The 27,530-nt window shown below is 35.9% G+C and overlaps 2 protein-coding genes across 2 annotated transcripts; one reads left to right on the forward strand and one right to left on the reverse strand.

Annotated features, from left to right (window-relative positions):
* Positions 1-94: 94 nt before the first annotated feature.
* On the forward strand, positions 95-3,357 carry LOC110809106 (3-oxoacyl-acyl-carrier synthase-like protein (Protein of unknown function DUF455)). The gene is made up of 4 exons (XM_022034829.2): positions 95-371; positions 481-600; positions 1,868-2,098; positions 2,633-3,357. Exons 1-4 carry the CDS (start codon positions 177-179, stop codon positions 2,999-3,001), a joined length of 915 nt encoding a protein of 304 aa, XP_021890521.2. The 5' UTR covers positions 95-176; the 3' UTR covers positions 3,002-3,357.
* Positions 3,358-4,071: 714 nt separating this feature from the next.
* LTA3 (Dihydrolipoamide acetyltransferase, long form protein) lies at positions 4,072-27,503 on the reverse strand. The gene is made up of 23 exons (XM_022034940.2): positions 27,025-27,503; positions 24,056-24,106; positions 22,377-22,431; positions 22,270-22,303; positions 17,617-17,666; positions 17,464-17,508; positions 17,261-17,334; positions 16,973-17,042; positions 16,433-16,624; positions 16,286-16,330; positions 16,105-16,178; positions 14,671-14,740; positions 14,074-14,484; positions 11,837-11,897; positions 11,716-11,760; positions 11,538-11,621; positions 7,430-7,506; positions 7,295-7,357; positions 7,077-7,147; positions 6,922-6,982; positions 6,562-6,622; positions 6,412-6,492; positions 4,072-4,697 (listed from the first exon to the last, which is right to left on the reverse strand). Exons 1-23 carry the CDS (start codon positions 27,123-27,125, stop codon positions 4,639-4,641), a joined length of 1,935 nt encoding a protein of 644 aa, XP_021890632.1. The 5' UTR covers positions 27,126-27,503; the 3' UTR covers positions 4,072-4,638.
* Between the last annotated feature and the right edge of the window lie 27 nt (positions 27,504-27,530).

The following is a 27,530-nucleotide window of genomic DNA, read 5'->3' on the forward strand; positions in this document are numbered from 1 at the left end:
ATACATTAATATCACAAATATATTGGGCATAATTATTCATTTATTTAATTATATCATAATTAATACAACAAAACTTGCAAATATTAGGCTTTTCTTTTAACAACAAACTGCCACGCAAAATTGAACTCATTCCCAATTCTAAACCCTAATCCTCACTGGTAGTTAGAAACACAGAAATGTGTCTCGACGTAGAAGAAAGCGGGGAGACTCTGGTCGAAGCGGCGTTAAGAGTTCTGAACACAGCTGACCCATTGGAGAAAGCTCGACTCAGTGACTCGGTCGCGACTAGATGGCTGCAAGGGGCCATAACTCAGCCCTACGATCCATCCGTGGACCTGCCAGTACCAGACCGCCCCGCCAGACTCACCAACGTAACGATAACGCATAATTGCAAGTCCGGAATTTGATATTCCACTTCGCTGTTAATATTTTTGTTGAAATGCGTGATTGAAGATCCGGGTTTTCATCTTTTGTTTGCAGGTGAAGTTGGTGTCGCCAAGCTTAATGCCGAAGCTGGGGAAAGCAGGTAGCTTGCAGAGTAGGCAAGCCATTGTGCATAGTCTTGTGCATACTGAGAGTTGGGCCATTGATCTATCATGGGTATTTCTCTTTTCATTTATTAAGTTAATTGTTTCTTGCGTAGTCAGCATAGATGTGGGAAAATTATATTATAATAATCTCTTAGATTTTCGGCCATTATGTTATTGAAATATAGAAATGTTTTTGTATCCTTATTTTTTGTTTGTGTTCTATGTAATATTTCCTTTTCTGGCACATAGTTTGTATTTTCTGGGATTTGTAGGAATGTTCTTGGGATGTCATAATGAATTTAGTTTAATCCTTAAAAGTACAAAAACTATCACATAAGAAAATATATAAATCTTCAGTGTTATCTTTGTAAATAATGGAACGATATATATATAAGTTATTTAAACAAAATTCAACACATTTAGGTTTTTTTATTTAATTTACAATCGGACAACCTAGAACAATTAATTTAAAATGCACTTGGGCAAGAATTAGAAGCCGTGAGTGCACTTTAAGAATTTTAAAATTTATAAAAGAAAATGAGTGGATATGTAATTGGGATAGGCTGAAGCAAGTTGGGAAGCTGAAGCTAAAACTGGTTTGCCCGGCCCTGCTCCTGCATTAGAATCTTTCTCTCAGTGTTTTGAACCCCTTTTTACAAACGAATAAATGACCACAAACAGGGATTGGGAGTTCTGACTTTGCAGTTTATTACCGCTCAAACTGGCAATATAAAATCGTGAGAGACTTAGAACTTCACAAACTCAGTCCCTCTCGATTTTTACATATAAAGATAAAAGGTTTGCATGCATGTAAACATGTAATCTTGTGCATAAATAAAATAAACAAGCAAACAAGCAAGAAATAGATAATAGAAAGGTTTGGATGGATATATTAGAGGTGACTTGCAATCGCTAGAGATGTGGAAATTAGAGGAGGTGACTTGCAATCGCTAGAGATCTATATGATCTAATCATGATTCACACTTGGTCTGATTTCATATAGATGCTTTTCTTTTTTGAAACTAGAGGAGATGCTTTTTATCTTTTTACCTTATTAAGTTTTAACAAGGACTGTTATAAAGGGGTTATTATATATTTATATAGGTGGCTGCTTGCAGGTTAAGATAAACCTTGGGGTTATAATTTTCTTTACTATTAATGTTTGTGATACTTGACTATACAATCTAGGTTTAGGTTATGATTTACTTGAAAATATCAGAACCAAGTTTCATGCCCTCTGTTGATTGTGAATTTAGCGGCAAAAGAATTCTTTACAACATTAGTATTTTAGTAATCTGCTGCTTGATGCTGTTTTATCTTTTGTTTCTTTGCTGTAGGATATAATTGCACGTTTTGGTAAGCAAGAGGTAATGCCAAGAGATTTTTTTACAGATTTTGTGAAGGTGGCTCAGGATGAGGGGCGACACTTTACTCTGCTTGCTGCACGGCTGGTGGAACTAGGTTCTTTTTATGGAGCATTACCAGCACATGATGGTCTTTGGGACTCAGCAACTGCCACATCGAAAGACCTGTTGGCACGTCTGGCAATAGAGCATTGTGTTCATGAGGTGCATAGTTTTCTTGACCTCAAATTTCTGGTTTTGCAATTGAGATGGCATAAATAAACCAGCCCTACTTGCTTGGTTGGATATTTTGGGGTTGTTGCAAAAGAATGGAATCATTGTTACAGATTAGAAAATTCATGAATTTATGAATGATTTCCTCCCAACCAACCAGTGACTTATATACTATTAAATTAATTAGTGGGACATTAACAATTGAAAGCCCTCTAAAAATCCCTGGGGATGACTCTAAGTATGACTTATTGACTTGGAGTGTTAACATGACCAGAAACAGGAAGGAGAACATTTCAATTATATTGCAAATGGACTAGGTGATGAAATTTTAAACATGCTCTTATAAATAGCAGAAAAAGAAAGTGTCAGTGTTGCAATTACTCAATATGGTTATACTCTCTTCTCTAAAAACAGAAGAACTTTGAAACTGTAGAAATAATGGTCAATTTGTTCCTTAACTATGCAAGATAGGAAGTTTTTTTATTGTAATGGTGAATTAATTGATTGTTTTGAACTACAATGCAGGCTAGAGGACTTGATGTGCTACCCACAACCATCTCTCGATTCCGCTGTGGAGGTGATGATAGGACGGCAGATTTACTGGAGAAAGTCATTTATCCGGAAGAAATAACTCATTGTGCAGCTGGAGTGAAGTGGTTCAAGTATCTTTGCTTGAGGTCTGGAACAAGAAGTTCCGATCTGTTGTCTACTGAAAGTGAAATGGGAGAAAATGAAACTTCGTTAGAGGAGATAATTAAGAAGTTTCATGTAATAGTGAGGACACATTTCAGGGGACCATTGAAACCGCCTTTTAACAAGGAAGCGAGGAAAGCTGCAGGATTTGGTGCTCATTGGTATGAACCTCTTGCCATTAAGGAGGCTGCTCCTCCTTAGGGTGTGAATTGCAATCTGGCCGGAACAAGGCATTATTAGTATTTATTCCCAACTTCCATAGCTAATATATTATAATTATTTTTTATATGAAATCCACAGAGCTGTTTGTGATCGTCAGGGCTAGAATGACAATTTGAGTCTTGCGGAATCTAATTTGATTTCGCAGAATAGATGGGTTCTTTTACTTGTTTGAAAGATACAAGTAGTTCATGTCTGGGAAGAAGAATTCTTCCGCACGAATGCAGCTTTCTATTTCATGACTTATTCACTCTCAGCTTTTGCATGACCTAACTCAGCTGGAGCCAACATGGAACTTGTTATAAATAAAACTCTCTTTCTCTCTTTTTGTTCTCTCACTAAGTTCATATTTAACTGTGTCTTCACTGATAGGAGTATATAATAGTGACATATTTGTTAAAAAGTCAGTAATAGAAAATTCTCTTCATAAAATATCAAAAATACTTCAAAATATTGTATTTTCACTATAAGGTTTAGTATGTTTTAACTATAAATTAATTTATATGATTTTATGGCAAAATTTTGTACGCTTAAAAATATTATGAGGTGACTTAAATTAGCTAATTTGGGGTCAAAATGAAAAACAACAAAGAGGTGAATGCCTGAACTCTGAAAAGATCATTATCAAATCTTCACAAATTAGAGAACTAACCATGAGTATCCAAATTGGTGAGTGGTTTTGAATACAGTAGAGTATTTGAGAGAATCTCAAGTCCTTATTCCACTCATGGGCTCTCAAAATTAGTTCTACTCTTCTAAATCACCCTATAGTTTGAGTACTGCTCACAAGTCTCCAAATCATCATGAGTTCTTGAGAAACCAACCTCATGTCTTATATTAAGCCAAAAAAAAAGGTTGAAGACAATTATGCAGAACTAGATATGAAAATACATTGAAAAAATAGACAACTGAAAATATAGAGAAGCAAAACAAACTTCTACCAATAATATCCGAATTATGTTGCTTTAGTTTTGGACCAATAATTTCTTTTCCCCGAAAAGAAATAACTTTTATGAGAAATAGTAAAGTAACTGCAAGAGATGCCAAGTACAGAGACCAAGGAGTGAGTGTATTATATAATTGGCATGGAGAAATGGAAGGGGGTACACCAATCACATTGTCAAATCCTTCTCTGCAATCTCATTATAAACAAGACATTGCTCATGTAAAGAAATTTATTGCTTCTACTGTTGAAGCTTATTAATTCACATATGCTAACTTTTCATTTTTAAAAAATAGCCCTTGATTTATTTTTCCAAATAAAAAATATGAAAACCTGGAAAGCGGGATCCTATTGAGATGCAAGATCCCTTGTAGATTTGTACATTCCCCATCTTTTGCAGCCTATCCGGCTTGGGACAATACTCAAAACTGAGCAGGATGATTTCCAAAGGAAATGATACCAACTGGCCTAAGAGCTATCGGTCACAAATTGCGCTTAAAAACTTGTCTCTCTGTTCAAAAAGTTTATCAATGAATCCGCATAAATTAGGTAATCTTGGCTCAGCAATGGCAACAGTTATGGAATTTGGCATTGCACTGAAATTTCTAGCTAGATATGGTGACCTATCCTTAGAGAGGCTTATCTCTTGGAATCGAAACTAGTAATTGGACACAAATCACAGAAGAAGTCTTCGAATATCGCTGAAGTTTGAACACAGTGCTGTGAGAAATGCACCTGAAAAAAATAAATCTAATATGAGCTAAGAATAAATGAGGATAAAAAACTAAATAGCATGAGAAATGTGGGAAATATGGTGCAGTCTCAACCTAATCAACTATGGCTTTACCCTCCTTACCACTGGATTCATTAAAATACAACCAACTCCATGCTTAATAAATCTAATGACAAATAGAGACCAGATAACTTGGTTTCTGCAAGTGATCTTAAAATGATCCCTGAAAATGTAACCCTCATCAATTCCCTAGATGCTACCAATTATTAGGAAGTAAAAGAATCATGAATTTTAATACTGTTTATGGGGTTAGCAGCTCAGGCTAAACTGTCCTATGTGTCTTCCCAAGAATTGTCACTTCAGGAACTTCATTACCATCGGAAGGAAAATTCTCGTCTATTAGTGGAACTAGGTGTGTTTCATATAGAAGATTGTTCTTCAAGCACCAACCTAAATGACCAAATCACTAAAAAAGTGGGAGAATGATAATAATATTACCAGCCAGCCCATTTGGTTTAATTCATATTGCTCTACCATTCAATTAGCAAAACATATATAAAAGTATTGTAATTCAGTAAAGCAAATAGTAAAAGAAAATGGATTGAATTCGATCAAATGGGTCACTGCTGCTATTAGTACACAATTAATATTATGATGATTGTAATCATGATTGTTATTAATATTATTATTTTTTGATAAAAAACGATGCAGGTCAATTACCTAGAGGTGAACTTTGGGTCACAGCAGCAGGGAATTTCAAGTAAGTGTGTGTCAAAAGAAGGCAAATTCTCATGTAACGTTGATTGCTAATAGAATTGTCAAACTTATGGAGCTTTATCCATAAGTTGGATGGGGAAAAAGTACATTATCAAATGTCTTGGTTATTTATACCTTATGTTGAAGAGATTGAGTTTTGAGGAAGGTAGTGTCTATAGATTATTGCTTGCATTTCTTCATCTCCCTTTATAATTTTTTGTCGATTGAGGCCTGTTGGCATTTTTTTCAGACTCAAGAGGCTTGAGACAAGGGAATCATCTCTGTCCTCCCTCTCTTCATCATTTTCGTGCTCCCTCGATGAACTTATTGCCAGAGAGATCAATTGACTAACTACTTGCTGATGATACTTTTACTGTTTTACAGGTCTGATTCTAAGCTATCCTATTACCCAGGGTGGACTGGGCATTGGATCTTTCGTTTGTTTCAATAAGACCCTTGTTTGTAAATGGCGTTGGGGATTTATAAGCTCTAGAAGTAACCGTGGCAAAAGGTCTTAAAAGCGAAGTTCAGTCTTGATAGTGGGTTGGAGGGTAAGGCCATCTAATCATCCTCATGGGATAGGCTTATGGGAAAGAATCAATATGGACTGGCTGGAATCAATTCTGTGGGCGTTCAAGGTTTAAGGTGGCCTCAGGTAAAAGATTGAGGTTTTGGAATGTGAGTGGAGTGAAGGCACCCCCTGCTGATATAGTTTCCTGATGTGTTTTCTCTTGTTGGAAGGAAAGAAGCTATATTGTGTAAGTTCTTCTCTTTGGACACTGGCCATGGATTTGGAATTGTCTTTGTGCCTTGTCTACAATATCTCATATTTTCCTCTCTCCAGAAGCCAAGGTGACAGTGATTGATTGAGTGTCATGAATGAATAATGACTGAAATATAACATTTGGAAAGAACCAAATGCATTAAGAGGTCCGAAAGAGGTCAACTATGAATACATACCTCCAACTTTTCCATCAAATACACGATGATCGGCAGATAAAGTCAGGTTCATTTTTGTCAAAACTGCGGGTCTCTCGATTCCTGGAAGTGTTATACAGATGTAACATTAGTAATTGGAGGCCTGGAATTGCAAAAATAATAACATCTTACCATCATTTCCAATTACTGGTTCAACAACTTTGTTTCCTCTACCCACAGCAAGGATGCCAGCCTGCAGGGAATAAGAAAACTTTACAGCACCACAGTATGATATACCTATCCTGATATCTTTCAGCAAAATTCCAAACACTCTAAGTATGTGCATGTCTATATAATTTGAATTAAGACTATCCTTAAGATGAGTATAGTTTATCTATTGATTTCACCATCATTGCTATCCTTGCCATAAATTGATACCCTAGTGCGTAAGTCCTGATAAAAAAAATGGACATTCTCCATTCAATTGCTATGACTCTTCTATTTTGCTAAAGGATGAGGTGCACGAATGTGCACATCTTAGGAGGTAAATACCTGAGGCGGGTTGATAATTGCACAAAAGTGGTCTACTGGAAACATTCCCAGGTTTGAAATGCTGCAAAAAAGATTATGACCAAACAACTTTTAGTTAGGTCTCTCAACCACATTAAACAGAGAAATAATAGTTAACAAATATAAATCATTATTACCTGAAAGTTCCTCCCTGAAATTCAACAGGAAGAAGTTTCCCCGCCCGTGCCCTCTCTGCTAGCTCCTTGACCTGAAAAATGCCAAAGAAGAGATGTTTCATTTCCCGAGATTGAAAGCACCATTAATGAAAAACTACCAGCTTATCAGATATCTAATGTTTCACAAACAGTTGTCGAAAATAACATAAACTGAGGAAAAGAGTAACTTCTGAAAATACCTCTAAGGAGATTGCTGAAATGGATTTTTGATCAGCATTCCTAACAATTGGAGTCATTAAGCCCTGTAACATGTCAAATATAGTGAATCAAGGTGTTATCAAGATCTTCAAAATAACAAAGTATCGGAACCATACCTTCTCAGTAGCAACAGCAATTGATATGTCAACGGTATCACATAGAACAACTTCCCCTTTATCAGCATTCCAGTAAGCTGCCATTCATTGACATTTGGTACTTTTAGCAAAAAGTACATATCAATGTAAGTACCAGTATGTCTCCAAAAAAATTATATGTCCCAGTAGGATAAATATCCTATGACATTTAACTGATGTGCACTTTTATATTATAGTTTGTTTCTCTATAGAAAATGCCAGAACATTGTCTTACCACTACTGGAATGTGCTATAAATAGCACTTTTAAAATACATGGGAGATAATTTGTCCATAAACCGTCTATGGTATCAGAGCTAGAATAAGAAAAATCCAAATTTTCAACCCAGCTGCATAACTTCTCTCCCCTTTTTTTGAGAGAAAAAAGATAATAAGAATAAAGAGCACCAAGAGGGTGCAGCACAAATACAAAATTATAAAGAGAAAATGTCCAAAAGCTCAACATGAACTACAATCCAAAAAGGCAGGATCCTATACAAGAGCTTTAGAGTTTTAGGCCAGTGACCTTTGATGGATCCAAAAGAGTAGAATTGTGATTCAGAGCTCGTTGATTCCTCTCTTTCAAAAAATCCAAAAAATAGGAAGAATGACAAACATAACTCTCTGATGGAGGTGGGAATTAAGGGCACCAAGTTCATAGCTCATCCTTGACCAAAGCATTAACAGCTCAACAAAAATTTAGAAGGCTCAGAATAGAATCCAGAGCTTCTTTTATTTTTTTTTTAAAAGAATCCAGAGACTTCCAGGCACTAACACACAATCCTCAATCGTCATTCCATCTAATCTTCCATGTTAAGCAATTTGGCAAGCTCAAACTTGGCGAGATTCCTCTTCTCAAGCCGTTTGAAAAGTTAGAAGCCTGTTTGACATTATTCCATGACAAACTCCTATCATCACCTTGACCTTTGCCATAAACCCCTTTGAAACATCTTCTGACACCATAATCCTTAAACCTAAATTCACAAGAGAGAATGTCTTACCCTTTAGCCCCTTGACCAACTCAAGCCACTTGTTCCTCCATTTGATAATTATACCACCCGTGATGTAGGAAAATTAGATAGTTAGTTGGGAATAAAAACTCTGACATCACATCTAGAATTTCTTAGAAATCACATTTAAGAAGTCCTAAGATTCCATTTAAAGGTTTTGGATCACAACTAGAAAATTGAGGAACTCCCAAAGTATTTTATGGAATATTTGAATTTTGTCTCAATAAGTAAAATTAGAAAGATATTTATATGCTTCATAAATAACCTATGCTAAATAAGATTAAACTAAAAATACTAAAACTAATAAACTTATAAATATTACTACTAATAAGAAAGAAACAAATACTATTTGTAATAAAATATAAAATTCTACTAATACGAATAGGAAAACTAAATACTAATCAGAATAAAATTCTGAAATTACTAAAATTTTAATAATAGACTCCTAAAAAATATAGTAGTTTTCTATTTTAAATAATTATAATTTTCAATCTACTTAGATAATCTATAGCGACTACATTCTCCCTCAGCCTGCATTCCCTTAAGCCAGATGATCAAACCAACTAACATTTCTAGCCTCCTACAAACCTTTCATCACTCTATCCAATTCTCTTTCCAATTGGATTTCCTAGAAGAAAATCAAATCACCACATCACTTCTTAAAAGCCCCTTCATAATGTCCTCTTCATGGAATTGTAGATGTCTAACACATTCAGTGAAATCATCCTACTAATTGGAGAAGTTACCATGCTCAACTTGTCTGTTGCATTAGCATTCTTCTTCCCCTTCTCATAATTAACTGACCACTTTGATCTGCTTAACTCCCTTCTTTAGCCTCTTGTCTTCTCTTTTTCAACATTTCTAACCAAACTTGAGTTTAAATTTGAGCTCTTTGCCAAATTCCTCTCCTCCAATCTCCTAAAGAAACCAAAAGGCTAATCTTCCATACACTCAAAGGAGCCACATAGCAGCTTACCCTTTTTTTAACACTATCACAGACCCACTTAGAATCCGAAAAACTGGATTTGCTAGCTTCCCCCTCAACATTGCTCCTTTCCACTTCTCCACAATGTCCATGTGATGGCAGAGCTCAAATCTGCCCCAACTCCAACAGTGAGCACCTGCAAGAGAGCATTCACCAGCCTCCGGAGGTGTGCCTAAGGCATAAGAAGAGTAAATTTATGCATGAGCTGAATGTCCCGGTGCATGGTATGTAACCCTCAAATTACTAGAATTTTCCAGAATAAATTGAGGTAGCTACGGTTAGGTCATCCATTTTCTGTTATCGCTACTCTGTTAGTTTGGCATTCTGTTATTACCAGATGTAATTCCGGAGATAGAGATAGAAAAGGAATATAATCACAATCCTGCATATGAAAAATCAACCTAAGAAAACAATACTTAGTCAGCAGTCACTCAAATTCTCTCTCAAATGGTTCTCTATCTAATTCTTCCTTCTCTCTTCTTCTCTTTTCCATGTTCTATCTGTTTCCAATTCCAATCTCACCTACAAATCTTTTTCTCACACACCAATTACTCAGCCCTGAACTCACTTTGGAGTTTCTGACAAAGGACCCTGACAGTCCGCTGCTTTGCTTCTAATGATATCCATGGAGAAGGGGACTGGTAACACCAGCGCTGCTTTTTCTTGCACCAGTTCCAGTGGCTTCATTCAGGCAATCAGCACTGACTAAGCCTCACACCCTTGCAATGAGGTAGGTGCCCCTACCTCAAAGCAGCTGCACAGGCCTTTATAGGTAGCAGGAACTTTTTTTAAAAAAGAAAGAGAGATGAGAAACGACATTGCTGCTAACGACATTGCTTCTCTTTTTTCTGCACTTCTGGTGCTTATAGCAATATATTCTTAATACTTTTCATAAGAAAGAAAGAAGATTAAAAAACCAACTTGATCCAGGCTATCAAAAACAATAGGTTGGCCTTTTAAAGGACCTGCTATCTTGGCCAAATGGGCAAGTGCATGAACCTAGGCCTTCATTTTTTTTTTCCGGAATAAAAGAAGAATTTATTGAGATGGAGAGGGAATGTTTAAAATGATTATTAGACATCCTCAAGAAAACAAAGAAAAAATTCAAAGAAAGAAAGACATCCAACAAAAGAAACCAAAAAGGCAGCCAATCAAAATAGACTAGCTATCATGACTTATAATATCGCAATTGGGATGAAGATCAGAGATGCTGAGATCCTGAAAGTAACCATGTCCCTTAGTCCACAAGGAAGCCAAAAAAGCCACTCTATCCTAGAGATTGGAGTAGCAAGTCATTATGTTGTTAAAGATTCTGGAATTGCAGACAATCCAAGTACACCAAAGAACATCAAAGAGAGTGCCTTGCCACAAAGGTATGGCATCCTTCTTCAGCCCATGCCCATAAATAAACATTCACAGTAGGAGGCAGCACCCAGACAAGACCAAACAGCTTGAAGACATCTATCCACAATTTCCAAGCCACCTCACAATGAAGAAACAAATGATTATGTGTTTCTCTCCTGTTAAAGCACATAGTATAGATATCAGGACAGATAGCCCGATAAGGACAGCGGATTTGGAGCATATCATTTGTATTTAGCTTATAGTGAAGGGCAGTTCAAACAAAGACCTTCACCTTTGAGGGAGCAAGAGCCTTCCAGAAACCCTTGGCAATATGTGTGATATAGGTAATGGCGAAAGGTGGTGTGTTGGATGAAGATTGAATAGGGGAACTAGAACATGTTTAAAGACTTTGGATGAATGTTTTATTTATAACCCATATCTCAACCTGTGAGTTGAGAACCTGTGTTATCATATGACCAGTATAAATTCGTTTGTTGAATAACTGAACATAAACAAAATATCCAAACGTGTTTTCTTCCTGAGTGCAACTTTCATGATCATCTAATTTTTTTTTTTTAAAAAAGCCCTTTTGAGCTCCTATCAATACAAGAACGACATTCTTCATATTGTTTTAGATTCCCCAAACTAAACTCTAAAGCATATAGCACAAATTTATGTTCATGCAAGTTATGCTCTAAACCATGTATATCTTCAGCAATCAATAAAGATCCCTGTATGAAAAGCTTATCTTACCATTAGCTTCTGGTACAGATTTCAGGGCAGCTGCCACTGCTTTGATCACGATATCATTAACAGAAACTTTAATATCATGGTTCTCTGTAAACACCAAGCCCACAAGATGAGGAGTAGTTCACCAAGTTAGAAATTCAAAAGAAAAAAAAGTAACTATCAAGAGGTTTGTATTCCTTACCTTTAAGCTCCTTCCTAAATGAAAGAAGAGGATCCAATACAACATCTGATACACACATTTAAGAGTTTCAGATCCAAGAAGAAACTTAAAAAACAAAGGCGAAAAATGATATGTAATAAACCTGAGGACAGATACAAATGTGGTGTAGTCTGTTTTGATTCCAACAATCTTTTAGCAATAACCTGAAAAAGAATATAGCTTCAATTGAAGATGGAAAATGATATTCCAGTGTAGATTGCCAACCACATCAAGGAGAAACAGTAAAATAATATTTCAAATATCTAACATTTAAACATGTGCAAATATCAGTACTGTGCTAATTACAATTTACTGAATGGCTTTCGTCTACAATTAACATTGCTTTATAAATGTCCAAAAAGATGTGGGAGGGCTTGTATAAAATCTCCTTTGGTTATGAACAGATCTATCTTGGCTAAGTGGCTTTGGAAGTCTATGTCTATGCAGATTGGGTAGTGAAAGGAGGTTACCACAGCTAAATATGGCTTGGCAGGAAAAGGTTGGCAAATTGCAATGACCTATCAAACTTATGTAACCAGTCTATGGAAATGGATAAGGCTTGAATCAAGTGATAGATCATGTGCACTTCAGGATAGTGTGGGAGTGCTCCCTTGAAAGTTCAGTTCCCAAGACTCTTTGAACTTGCCAGAGATAAAGATGCATCAATTAGCATGCGGCATAACTGCTAGAATCCCTCCTGGAATATCTTGCTTTCCTACAACCTGAATGACTAGGAGATCAATGACTTTGTCACCTTATTCTATAAGTTGCATTGTTACCAAAGCTTCCTTGAAGCACCTAATAACCCGGTTGAGTTCATCTTGATGAGTGGATCTCTATCCAATCCTTCTGCTTTAATCTATTTAATAAGTTGCAGTTGTCTTCATTTTTCTTTAGAAGCATATATAGAAGAAAGATGCCTTGTATGGCATCCATCACTTTTGACAACTTACAAAAACAAAAGAGAATCATAGTAAATGGTGCCACTTTACCTATCAGAGAATAAATCCCATATCATCTTCTCCGTTGGTGTTCTAAGGCCAGAAGTTTCTCAACCTTTCTTGGGGCACCTGCAACTCAGTGGCGGATGAAATTTGAGCGTGGAATGGCATTTCTGTTGATAAGGATAGGAAGAACTGAATCTCGCTAATCCCATAGTTCACAATGTGGGTTATTAGGAAAAAAGGAAATGGTAGAGATTTTGGAGATAAAGTCCCTTCTTTTGTTGGTACTAGAGATCATTGGTTTCAGACCTTAATTTTTTAGTTTAGAGGACATTTTGTCCTTTCAAGAGAGAATCATGGAATCTTTATTGATATTTTCTGTTATGCTGTTCAAATATTTTGTATAGGGGGTGGCAACTCCTTGGTGTCCTTTTAGTATAATTCCCTTTTTTCTCTAAGAAAGGTTTAAGAGACAAAGAAAATCCCATAATCTTCTAGTCTCATGGCACGAGCATGAAAAAGATGACAAGGGAATTCCATCTCTTTCACACACAGCACACATCCATTCACAAGGGTTTAGCCTCCGCCGTGGAACTTGTTGAGTTGTGGCTCAAATCAAAGACTCAGTATTCACAATTAGGTCTCGATGAAAGTTTTAACTGAATTGTAAATATTTTGTACATGGGTGGCACCCCCTTGGTGCCATATACATAATAGACATTCTTTTTATTTCAAAAAAAAAAAAAACAATTAGGTCTTGGTGAAGGGTAGAAGGTTCGCTCAATACAAAGAACATTTTCGTAGGTGGCTCCATGGAGTAGGCACATCAATGAACCACATTAAAATTCAAAGTTCTTTCTTTCTCTATTGCTTTTACTTTAATCTGTTTGCATTGTATAAGTGTTTTAGACAACAAATGTTTTTTGTTTTTTCAAAATAGTGGTTTAGACAACAAAAAGTTTCTCATTTTCCTTTCTAGTAATACTTTTTTCATCAAAAACTATAATTTACAGTACTAACTATATTGAATCTTTCTTGTCCTACCACACATCTATCCTAGCATGTTATAAATGAGGAGTACTTTTCTAATCATTTTTTTACTCAGACCAAAGCATGATTGCTACCTACAGAAATTTAGTTTACGTGACAAATCGTAGTCTTGAACAGCAGTTAACTGCACTTTGCGAGCATTGAAACAGACATAAACAAGTTTCTTAAAGCAAAAAAAAGTCTTGGTTTCTCTCTTCTTTTATTTTTTTCCTTTTTTGAACTATATGATATTTTTTGGACCATAGCAGAAACAACTAGAAAGGGATGTAAAACCACAAACTGTTGCTCATTTCCTAAAGTCAATTCTCTGTAATTTGTCTTTTCAGAAAAGAAATGTGCACTTTACCTTGCGAATTTGACTGTTGGGAAAATCTTCATAGGAATCAACTTGCTTTATGCCAGACTTCGACTCAGGGGATGCTGTGGAAGAAGCTTGTTTATGGGTTTGAGGTGATGGATCTTTCTTCTCCTTAGCAGATGAAGCTTTTACAGGTCCTTTCCCAGACTTAATTGCCGCCAAAACATCCACTTTCAGTAGAGTCCCACGGGGCCCTGTAGCCTTCAATGACTTTGTATCAAGTCCATATTCTGAAATAAGCAACTTAGCAGAGGGACTGATCTTCGTAAAACTGGATTTCTGCTCTTGAACTTCTTTGGGTTCATGATAAGAAGATTTTACCCCTTTCACCTCAGAACCTCCTTTGAACTCAGAACCGAGAGAAGATTTAACAGTTTCAATATCTTCCAGATCTTCAACCTTGCAAAACAGCAAGTGTAAACGTATCCATATGCCTCAAAGAAACTACAATATCAAACTTGTGTTTACCAACTATGGCACCATATACTGCTTCGATTACAAATCATATTATAATCACATGAACTGAACCTTTTATCTGAAAAAAACAAAGCTAAATGAACTAAATCAAGCATAATTATGACTTACTGTAATTGCAATAGGTTCTCCAACAGCTACATCTTTTGAACCTTCAGGTGCTAGGATCTTGGCCAAATACCTACATCAATCCCCATATATTGAAGAATATAAGAAAACATATCACATGTACCTTAAGAGTGTGAATACTATTACTATTCTGTAAATACATTGTATATGGGTGGCACTCCCTTGGTACCTACTAATATATTCTTACACTTTTTATTTAGAAAAATGTACCCTAAAAGTGTGACTACAAATTAGAATCTTCATTTCTGTCCCTAAACAAATTGTTTGAGACAAAAAAAAAATCCTTAAGAATATGGTGCCTCCATTAGGTATAAATTTTGGATAATCTTTTCACATAAAACTTCATGAAGTGTAAGGAACTTCTCACAACAGCATAGAGCATGTTAAAAAATAATAATTATTGTGGGAGGATCTATGCAGAGGTGTATTACTACCAAGAATTTCACAGGAAGAGTTCAAGCAATGGTGCAACTCCAAAACCCTATTTCAGAATTAGTCTCTTCTCTGTTTCTTTTGAAAAGGAAGAACCGGACTTCATTTTTATGTCTTACAAACCAAGAGAAAGAAAATAGTTCAATGTAACATCTAAAACTGAGAACTTTTCTAGAAACCAATCTATACTTCGGACTATCCAGATTAAACCATCCACTGTTAAGACAGTTTCGAAAAGCTCTTTAAAGGATTGACAAATCCAAAATACCTGACAGCTCAAAATGTAAAGTAAGATTGAGACCACAAGCTTAAATAGTTTGGATATGCTAAGAGTTGAACCTTGCGTCCATTTATTAATATGACTAACTGCAATTCTCCAAGATCAACAATATGCATGCATCATGGCAATTTACACTTGGTCCTAGTAGTTTAATAACATGCTACTCATGAAAGTTCACAATAGAAAGTTCATCTCAATGTTCTGAGAGCTGTGCTAGAAAAGGGAGGACAAAACATTTACCTGATTTTCTCCTTCAAAAAGCCATGATTTAGAAAGTTTTCACATGCAACTAAATACATAAGTCAAATTAATTAACCCTGCAAAAGGCTACTTTCAAAGGGAAAGCACTTAAGCTGCAACATTTTTAACTCATGCCTAACATTTTCTTTTTTCTTACAGTGGTTAAGACAAAATAGCATACTCAACATGCAGCATTTTGAAGGCTATAAAGACTGGCATGGCACATTGTGATTTTTGTTTTCTACTTACAGCTATTAGATGTAATACAAGAACCAACAGGAATAGCAGAAACCAAGGCACACATGGAGGAGTATAATACAAGATAGTAAGAAAGATCTAGAGTATACATTGTCACTTGCAAGTGGCAACCAACAAGTTAAACTATTACTGTAAGTGCTTTTATTGAAAGATAAAGTTTCTAGTTACATTGACTGAAATAAACTTCAAAGTGGCGAGAACAATACCCCTCTTCAAGACTTTCAAATTCTAGAGTAGCTTTATCTGTTTCTATCTCACATATCACATCACCCACTTCTATCTGTTGATTAAAGAATTGCACAAAGGAGGGCATGTATATGTCACTAACATCTTCATTTTGACTGAATAAACTGTAGTTGTTACTTCGCTTAGAGTAGAAACGCTAACCTTGTCACCTTCCTTTTTCCTCCATTTGGCAAGATTACCTTGATTCTGCACCAGAACACCATACAAAAAACATTAATCTTGTATTGAAGAAAGAACCTAGCATTTAGTGAAGCAAGTTAGCTTTCGTCTTAAACCAAGCTTTCTTACCATTGTTGGGGAGAGTGCTGGCATTCCAAGAATAACATGAGAAGGAAGATCTGATGCACTGATTTTAGGGTTATTAGTTTCTTGTGTGCTACCTTTAGGTTTGGTGCCCTGATGAGTCGATTTTTCTTCTTTAACCTGTGATTTAGCCCCAACAGAAGCAGGGATATTTTGAATATCATCTGCATCCTCAACCTTGAGATTCAATCAAAATGAGTGTCAAAATAAACTTCAGATACAAAAATTACAAGTAGCAGCATAAAACATAAAATTATTGCTATTTTCAAAAAAAAAAACATAAAATTATTGCATGAAAGGTACCAGATATACAAAACTGGTTGAATTTGAAAGGATGAAAAGATGTACGGCATCTAGAAAAATGAAGAGGGGATAACTCCTTAAAATGAAGAAAATAAATTTCTTCAATGATGAAAAAGTTCAGCCACATTTTCCTATCTAACAAAATGTTTGACTCTGATCAAATCATATTCTTTTCCGTAAAGATAAGAGAGCAGTAAACTTTTAGGAAAAGCAACATTTTACCACTATGGCAATTGGTTGTCCAACAGGCACATCCTTCGACCCATCAGGCACCAGAATCTTAGCCATAAATCTGCAGCATAAAAAGGCCTTATGTCTTGTCATTAAAGAAACAGATCTTGAGTTTCAAAGCCCCTAAACCCACCTCCCAAAAAATCTACAGCAAAAGCATCCATCCATAAAGCCAACATAAAAGTAAGTGTATATCCTTGGTTAGCTAAAATCCATGCGTTCTTCATTCCAAGTAAAAATGGAAGATTAAAAAAAAAGAATAAAAATGTATATGATTACCCCTCCTCAAGGCTTTCGAACTCTAGTGTAGCTTTATCAGTCTCTATTTCACATAGCACGTCGCCCACTTCTATCTGTGACAACAGGTCAATAGTTGAGAAAAGAGAACATTGACATCACCACTTGTCTCCAACCTGTCATGAAAAAGAATCTAGTTTTCGGATAATGATACCTAAAAGTCTATAAATTAGGACGTAACTGACCTTATCTCCTTCCTTTTTCCTCCATTTTGCTATGTTACCTTGATTCTGCACAAGGACAAGAAGCAGAAAACCTTCACTTCTTGCAGATAAGAACAAAATCCAGAAAAATAATTTGAGGCATACATTTCAAACTCTAGCACCAAGATATCTTACCATTGTAGGGGACAAAGCCGGCATCCCAAGAACTGTATGTGGAGGAGGTTCTGCAGCAACAGACAACTGACAGTTAAAATACTAGCATTGACAGTCATGTATATAACTAGTCATGCAAGGAAAAAAGTCTCCCTCGGACAATAAATTAACAGGGAACAAGTAGAATTAGCATGTACCTAATAGCCTGGAAGTAATTTAAATTTTTTTTTTCATAAGTTTTATTAGAAAGAGGATAAAAAATACAACTACGGAGGATAAGATCCTAAAAGATCATTGAAAAAGATACATAAGAATCAATGCAACACTACTTGCCAATCTCGATGACGTTGCCAAAGAAATTTCCCTGAAAAAACCATGAGTCTTGGCCCAAGAAGCAAAAAAGATCAATTTGTTCCCAAAGAAAGATGGAGGTGAATAACAAGCACGATTAAAATCTAGCATTAAATTCCAGCCATGACACTCACAACCACCAAAGAGAGAACCATGGAAAAGCACCGTAGCTTCCTTCTTCAAACACCCCCCTTCTCCAAACCAAGTCCCTTAAGGAACATGGAAAGAAAACCCTCAAGAGAAGGGAGCAACCCATATGAAGCCACAAGTAGTAAAACACCTATACAAAGGCATCCAAGCGCTCCGGCAATGCAAAAGAAGACGGTGACAAAGGAAGATGGGGACAGGATTCAGCCTCCCTTAAGCACACAACAGACATATAGAGATACTACACAGGTAGGTCTCTGAAGATCTGTCCAGAACAGTAGTCCAGACACAAATATCTTAACCTTTGAGGAAACTTTAGCATTCCAAAATACGCTAGTAAAAACCTCATAGGACAGCTGGAGTTGTGGGTACGATGGGTTGAGAAGGGCTTAAGTACACACACTTGAAGAGTCCCAAGTCCAAATTCTATCATCAGGTTCTAGAGAGAGATTAATATGCTCAAGGACATTAAGCAAAGAAATTGTAAAATTATTTTTGGCTTTAACTTTTCTGATTGTATCTTTTGTTTTTTGTTTAATGTTTCCTGCTTAGGATATTAGGTGGCACTAATATTGCTTAATTTTTTTAAAAAAATATGAAGTATAATTAGTGTTAACGTAGGCACCAAGGGGTTGCCACTTATGTAAAAAATTTACAAATCTATTAGTGTATCAACAAGTTCTGCAAAATCCTTCATAGAACAAAGAGGATGACCCTGTAACAAAAAAACCAAAGATCTGGAACCATCTATTTTTAAGAATACCAAAGCCATTTAATTATTGTTACTTATTTATTTGTAAATATTTGTCAAGTTTCCCTCTTTATTAGGAGGGTATTTTCTGTATATAAATTGGTTAATGCAGCCATTGTACCATGGACATTTTTCAGTCAAAATGATCCCTAAACCACAAAAATATCCTCATGATCCCCTCTATATTTCCAATCACCTCTTTGAGGAGCTTAAACAAAGAAAGGTTAGTTCTTTCAGGAAAAAAAAGGAAAAGTTAGTATAGAGGAATAACAAATAAACAAGCTAGTATACGAGTAACCTCACCTCCTAGATAGAACAACCCACCTTTCAAACAATTGAGCCTTCTAAAACTCTACTCATCCTAGGATCCCAAAAAGACTCAATTCAAGAGTTATCTACTTAGGGAACACCTGAATTGGTGAGAGACCAAGACAACATAGTACATTACTCAATTCAGCAAGCTTACTAATAGGCCTATCTACAGCATTAATCCCCATAAGCCCACTCATAAAAAGGCTCATGTGGAGCCCTAAAATAAACTAAAAAATCCAAACTGATCATTATCCGATAGAAACAAAAAATGTATCATATGTAAATTGCAAGAGAGAGGTCTCAATATTCTCCTCCTTGAAAGACAAGCCGCTCACAAAACCCCTATCACAGCCAAAATTCAACATGGGACAGAGAACATCAACCAGAGCTGTGCAAAGAAACAAGAAAAGAGGATCCCTTTGTCTCACCCCACTTCCCCCATAACCTAGGTCTTACTCTCACTAATGAAAATGACCACATATAAAATTGAGCAGAAAAACTTTCTAACCCATCTTCACAATCTATCACAAAAATTCTCCCTCATCATGACTTTGTCCCAATGAGCCTATTGTAAGCCATTTCAAAATCCAATTTCAGAACGAGCCCTTTACCTTCAGACCTCTTAATATCCACAACTTCATTAACAATCAAGGAAGCATCAAAAATTACCTCCCACTCATAAAGGTGCTCTGGTTAGTGAAGATAGAAACACCCTCTTGCCAAAACATACAGCAAGTTGAGGTGCACTTAGCAGGTCGACCAAGGTGATAGACCATTATTGGGCGCACCAGCATTGATGATGTCACCACGGAGGGTGGCCTTAGGGAGAGTGAAGGCGGAGCTGGCAAAGAAAAGAAATATGAAATACATATATCAAGAGAGAAGTGTTGGAGGTGAAGAGAATGGAGATAGTAGAACCAGAGGATCAGTCCCGCAAGCTGATTATTGGAAGCAGTCTATCAAAGGCTTTGCCATTAACTAGGTAGGCCGAAATAAAACTAAGGGCACCCTTTCCATGATCACAGCGATTACATACATATATGGATTTACATATAAACCACTGTTTAGTCATATGTTTGTTTCTGGGTTGTAGATGTAACTAGTTTGTGGTGCAGTATATGCTTGCAAAACCTTGGTAATGACCTTATAAATACTAATTACAAGGCTAATGGGGAGAAACTTTAAAACTCTTTCAGAGCTATCTTTATCCGATGCTAGAGTGATAAAGGTCATGCTAACACCAAGATTTCATCCAATCACTCTTCACGCAATTCCAACAATTTAAAAAGAGGCAATGGAAAAACATTTAGGGCCAGACAACTCTTTTGACCTCTTCATCAATAAACATTTATCCACCTGTTCTGCTTTTAGGGCTCCAAACAATACCCTTGAAAAAAGGCCAATTACTATCCTCCTTTTAGAGATTCCTATAAAACTCTTTGATCTCTCTCTATAAAAATTTAATCTTTCATAATCTTATCGTTCGCAAGCTCCAATTCCTTAATGCAATTTTTCCTTCACCCATTTGCATGCCTATGAAAAAGACCTATATTAGCATTAATTTCCTTCATCCACATCACTCTAGATTTCTCTTTGCCAACTAAGCTCCTCTCCAATGATAACCTCCTCAGTCATTCTTCTACAAAGACAATATGCCCAACTACTTGTTAGAAATGGCATCATCAAGAGTAGCTTATCAAGAAATGGAAGTTTTTAAAAGATATCTCTCTTCTTGGCTCTAAATCACTAAAAACCTCCTTATTTCCCATCTTAAGTAGCTCTTTTAGATATTGGAGTTTCGTCAAAAACATAAAACCCTCCAAGACCAACCATCCACACCAGCTTCAACTCACCACTTCTACACATTTCTAACAAAATCACCAAACTGCAGCCACATATTCTCAAGCCAAAAAGAAGCAGCATCCCACCTCAGGCGAGCGGAATCCAAAAATTACAGGGGCATGATCTAAACAGAGAGAATCTAGACCCCTGAATAATTAGAAAAACTATCTTCCCAGCTAGTTGTCACCAAAAGTTAATCCAAGCGAGAAGACATAATCCTACCCGTATTCACAGGCCATATAAATTGAGCATTAGAGAGTGAATACTCTCAAAGTTTACAATCTTGAACAAAGGTATTGAAATGCTTCATGGTAGTAGTGAACCTAAACCCATTGAATTTCTTGCTAGGAAACCTACAAAGTAATTGGTAGTAGTGAACCTAAACCCGTCTGATTTCTTGCTATGAGACCTGCCAAGTAATTTAGGTAATTTTTTTATTAAACCTATTCATAAGAAGATGACAACAAAATGATCTGAAGATAGCACATTGCACTTCTAGAATTGTCTAGTATGAATCCAATTTCTCTACCATCGGACTGGGACAACAAACTACATAAGCCCCCTCATAATTCCAAATCTTAGAGTTAATACTTTGTGGTATTCAAAATGTTTATAAAAGCAGGCTTTACAATGTTTGAATGTCACACTATGTAACAGTTTTATTTCGCAATATTTTCCATCAGTTGAAAGAGATTTTCGACTGTGATTGTTCTCTATCGCTAGGCTCAATTTAGTTGCAATTAGCGACAACTTACAGCATGAGTCCGTCCATATCAATTGCTTTGACTGTCCAATTTATAGTCCCAGTGAATAGCTAGAAATCTAAGTACAATAGGAAATGCTGGAAAGCTTGAGCTTAGGATGTTATGAAATCCTCTTATATCAGTTTGATTTCTGAATCAAAGGCAAATTTTCATTTCATTAGATCCTCACTGATACATTTTATTTATTTATTTATTTTTTAATAACTCACTGATAGATTTTATGAGTAATCCCACATACTAAAGTTTTTTTTTTTTAAACCTCTGAACCTGTATTTCCCACCCATCAGAAGGTGTGAGTATAAAAGTAACTTACTTTTGCATAAACAATCTTCAGATAGAAATATATAACAAAATAAGTAGGTGCAACATCAGTGCCATAGACAAGACAGTATGAGCATCTCAGAAGAAAACTTGATAAAAAACTAAACAAGTTACAAGTTCAACAAACTGACAAAAACATAGAGAAATGGAGGGAAAAAAAAGTGAACACATGAAGATGACAGATACCTGCAGATGAAAACTGCCGAATGCCCATTTGCAACTGTAAAATGGCAGAAAATAAGGAAAAACCAAAAACTTTTTTGGATTTGGGCATGCATTATTTGAAAGCTGACCTTGAGCTTTAAGGACCCATCATGTGCTCCAGGGCACCTAGGAAAGGAAGTAGGCCTGGAAGACAAATTTAAGCATTTAGAAAAAAGAACCAGTCATGAAATAAGGGGGTAGAAAAAGAGTGAATGTTCTAAGCAATGTTGATTCAAGTGAAAATGAACAAATCAAGCCAGAACAACAAACTACAGTGACTTTTTATAAATTCAAGTGTCTGGTGATTGAGAATCAAAGTATATGAAATCACTATGCATCAAACCAGATGCACGCCCTAATTACATGTTGCTCAAAGCACGAACTGCTCACAAAAAATCTGTATGTCCTGCTCATGATCGAGACAAATGGCCCGAGCAACAAGTTGCTCAAAGAATTGGTACTCTTCTAAAGCTACTGTTTGGAAAAGTTAGAGACTTCACCAACCTTGTTACTCTGAACTGGAAGCCAACAGTACAGTTTGCATCGATGGTCACCGTACTGCTTAAATTCTTCCAAGCTAACTCCAGGTGATTCCTTTCTAACTTAAGGAACTAGAGTTGTCCACCTCATTGAAGATGGAGAGGTTCTAACCCAACTTTCTCCTCCTCGGCTTTTCATTGATGATGTATGAAATGCTCACAGCAATTAAACCATCCTAAAGTATCCTTTATGCCATCACAAGGGAAATCAAGCTTGCAGTATGTTGGAATACCTTGCACCCCAACCAACGCCTCTCAACTCCCAAATATGTGACCAGGCCTTCCTCCGTTGCCCCTCACCCCAATCACAATTATCCAAACGAGTCCCAAACTAGGCTTTGAGAGAATTCCTCTAAGTAAGTCGCGGCGTCTTGCTATTTGGCCTCATTATATGCCTAATCTTGTTCAACTCTCCATTTTGTTTCATGCTCGCGCTTCTTGATACTTCTTAAATTGCAACTGAAAGGCACAAAAATCTCGCATAGCAATTGACTTCTATACCAAGTTGATAGTGTCCCAACTTTGGAATAGTTACCGGTCCGTTCACAGGAAATTCTCTGTGAAAATTCCTACAGAGTGTTTGAAGGATTTTCTTCCTTTATTACCTATTTTGGTTGCTAAAAATGGTAAGCTTGTCAGAGAGAATCATCTGATCCCTGGAGTTTGAGGAAATCAAATTCGAGGGAAAAAAAATCGAGCCCTTTGCTTCCATTCACAGAGCATTTTGTAGTACAAGAGAATACATTTGGTACCCTCCATGGCTATGAACAAATTCCATAGAGGAAAATAAGGAAAATAACAAAAAATAACAAACTAGAAATCCTCACTACTCCATAGCCTTTGTATTTTTTAAGCCCACGAGTAAACCATCATAAACCCACTAAAAGGCACCACATGGACCAAGTATTCTGCATTAACATGTTAGCTAATTGACTGTAAGCTCACAGCAAATTACCTCAAATATAAACAAAAGGTTGACTTAATAGACATTTCAGCTATTCTTCCAGAACTTGTCTAAATTTATTTTTGACTCTGATCACGTGGAAAAAGTTTTAACTCATTATTTAATGAAACAAACTATGCCCAATTCACCAAGATACAACAATCACACAAAATATTCTTATACTAAAGCTAGATATATGTATCATTAATAAATAAATAAAAAAAGAGTAGCAAGATATGCTGGTGAAAAATGCTGGTGAAAAATGAGATCGTTAATATATACAAACCTTAAAAGAGAGTCATTGATGTCCCAAAAAGAGTTTTGCCCGCTCGAAGTGCTGCAAGTGTAAGTCCGTGATAAGGACACATGAAAAGGCATGAAACTTCATGCAAATATTGCCATAAGAAGCATATATCAAGGTGATAATATATATCATGCATACAAAAGGTTATGTGTTATCACATGACTCTCACTGTTTTGGAACATAAAATCATGGAGTCAATTTGACTTGCTGAGAAAGGGCCACAGTTGGCAACAATCAACAAAAAAATCTAACCACAAGTAGGTTGTTGGTGCCATGGAAACTTGGAAATTAATTATTTTTCTGATCCAATAATAAATTAAAATGTTATAGAACCTGCACACCTCCTTTAAGAATACCTAATTGTATGCGGTTTCAACTATCCAGATTTTGAGCATATTAAAAGTGAATACTGGCAAGAACTACAAGTAGCGTGTTTAAAAAAATTACTTATAACATTGATCTTGACCAAACAACCCTCTCTTGTAAAACAACTAACCAATAAATAACCTACACAAACTTTAATTACAGTCTCATATTATCAGGTAAACATTTTGGGATTTTGAAGCTTAAGTGACGTGCATTAAAAGTATCATCTCCAAGGTCATAGCAGTCAACCTCCTAAACTTTCTTTTTTCTTAATAAAAAGTGTGTAATATGTATTAATATTGGCACCAAGAGGGTGCCCACCCATGTACAAAAATTTACAATTCAACCAAGGTGTAATCTCCTAAACTCTATTCACTTTCTTCCTAAACATGGTATCTTGCTTTTCTAATTAAAAGAATGTCATGTAGTCAACTAAATATAGTATCTTGCTTTTCTGATTGAAAGAATGTCATGTGTCAATAATCTCATAAACTGTATTCAATTTCTTCCTAAATACAGTATCTTGCTTTTCTGATTAAAAGAATGTCATGTAGTCAATTAAATCCTGTAGCTACCGTATGTGCTTGTGATGCAGAACAAACTAGGAATAGTACACCTACTTTAGAAACATGGGTTAAACCTAGAGATTGGATCCAGGGTTCCACTCCCAAGATTTGATTGCATGGCACAAAACAAAATCTTCTGCAATGTTGTCTTCATTATAAACGAGATTACATACTTTTCATGGACTAACATCTCATTATAGAAATCCTAATATATAGACTTGAAACCAATATTGAACTCGGTAAAGAAAATACCACTCAGCAAACATTTAAATTAAAGTAAAAAAATGAGGAAGAAGACTGCAGAGAATGTAAATTGGTTTCGCTGTGTGTACTTAACGAAATAAACTGTGAAAATTTTTCTCTGTTATCTTTTCTTCATATAATGGAAAGAGAAAATACAAATTACAAGATATCTCCCAGCAAACCCACAATATATGCAAGATGATGAGTAATCATTATTTGGGTTATCACGAACCATCTCATATTTACATTTAAACAATAATCTCTAGGAATGTGCCCAAAACAAGCACACCATTGAATTCGAATACTAATAGAAGTATAATAACAAACTCCCTTTTTTTGCAATAAAAGCACTATTATAACAATCTCCTACCTATATTGTTTATCAAATACAAGAAAATTACTAAAAATGTATCTTAAATAAAATAAAATATGCACCAAGATTATGATTTTCATTATTACTGGTACTGATAAGAGGTCAACATAGCCAATTACAACCAACTCTTACATTTTATATATGCATGGGCTACTCAAAAGAGAAATTTGTTAAATGATTATCTTCATTAGGGCCTATTTCAAAATCACAAAAATGATGAAAGACATATCTCATTACGTTTCTAGATGTATCCTTCTTAGCAACTTTTAACAATTCTACAGGCTATCCTCTAGACTGAAATAAGACTAAATCGATGGCTAGTATTTTCAAACTAATGATAAACTAGCAAGTGCAATTTATAAATCCATTTGCTAGAGACACATGAAGGACTCAATAAAAATAAAAAATAAAAAATACAAAGTGGAAAAGGAAAGGAAAAACTGACACTATTCTATCCCAAGAAAGCTTTCGTAAGGGACCTTGAAATTTTTATTGAACCACAATTGGAATTTGCCAATCCAGATTTATTGGCATAACCCATATTACCTTTTCAAAGAGTTTTCGACCGTTGTAGTGCAATGTATTAATTTCTCCATAAAAAGGCTTTAAGAAGAAATTTTTTTCTTTTTAAATAAAAGATGAAAATGTTTTTATTCAAAAAGGTATTGAGGGAGTACCACCCATGTAGATAGTAATTACATATCAATTAAATGGTCAATGACACACCCCATATCTTCCCACCCTAATATGTTAGGCTTAAGGAGAAATATATATGCCATGATATGCCAAACCTTAAATAATTATACATCCCATTTCAGCCACCAAATAACACTTACTCAAAAGAGATAGCATCGATATTCAAACATCTAAAATTACTAAAACTTTCCACTTTATATGACAAAAGAACTGAATTTTCGGATAGTCCCACCAACCCAACAAAACCCAGCTTTCAAATCCGATAAATTACAAATCACAAATGTAATTCACCAAAAAGCAAAGGATGCCAATGAAGATACAAGGATCATGCAAAACAATATGCCTTCCACAAATTCATCCAGAATAATAGAGTACGAACATTCAACCAAAGGAGTATTCAGGATTGGCAATAGCTGAACATTGCAGCCATCAGAGTTCAAGCTAAGTATGGTTGTCGTAGAACCTACGGGCTTAGCTGCCAGGACAAAGAGAATAAAAATAAATAAGGATGCCTGGTTTCCTAACTTTAGTCCAGCCTTGGACAAAGAGCAAAGAAGTGATCTGTTCGCTGAGCTATTCAGCTAGCCAAACCGCACTATTGCAATCCATTCGCGATACTATCCTATAGAGCAGATAATCACGATGTAAAAGCCGACACATGTCATCAATACACATGCATGCGTGCTTATACATCTACTTTTACATACCGATGGAATGACCCGGAGGAGCCATAAGAAGAAAGGAGTCGAGCTCTGATGATCGACGGAGCCCGCGAGATCACCGGATGTCGGAGACGTGAAAGCGCCATACAAACCCAAACAAGTATCCAGATAAACTATACAGGTAATTAATGAGAAAATGTTGTGGTTTTCCGTCGCTGAAAGGATTTGATTGATGGCGATGACGAGCGAGCAAAAGAATGATTTCGCTCGCTGACTAACAGTCTCAATTAATGCCCTCCGATGATTGTAGATTGACTATCGATATGAGCCGATTAGCGGTGCAGCAAACTGGACATCATAGAAATGGGATGATCGGTAGTGATTTGTTAGCGATGGAGGGAAAGAGAGAAACGGAGGTGGATTTATGAGTTTTGATCTGAACAAATGAAGTGATCGAACAAGAAAGAAACAAAAAAAAATTCGCAGTCGTCTGCCCTTTTTTATTATAATTATTCAAAGAATAATACTATTTTATTTGTACCTAAAAAATT

The sequence above is a fragment of the Carica papaya genome, chromosome 2 (genome assembly GCF_054855325.1).
Source record: "Carica papaya isolate Zhongbai chromosome 2, ASM5485532v1, whole genome shotgun sequence".
NCBI classification, from domain to species: Eukaryota; Viridiplantae; Streptophyta; class Magnoliopsida; order Brassicales; family Caricaceae; genus Carica; species Carica papaya.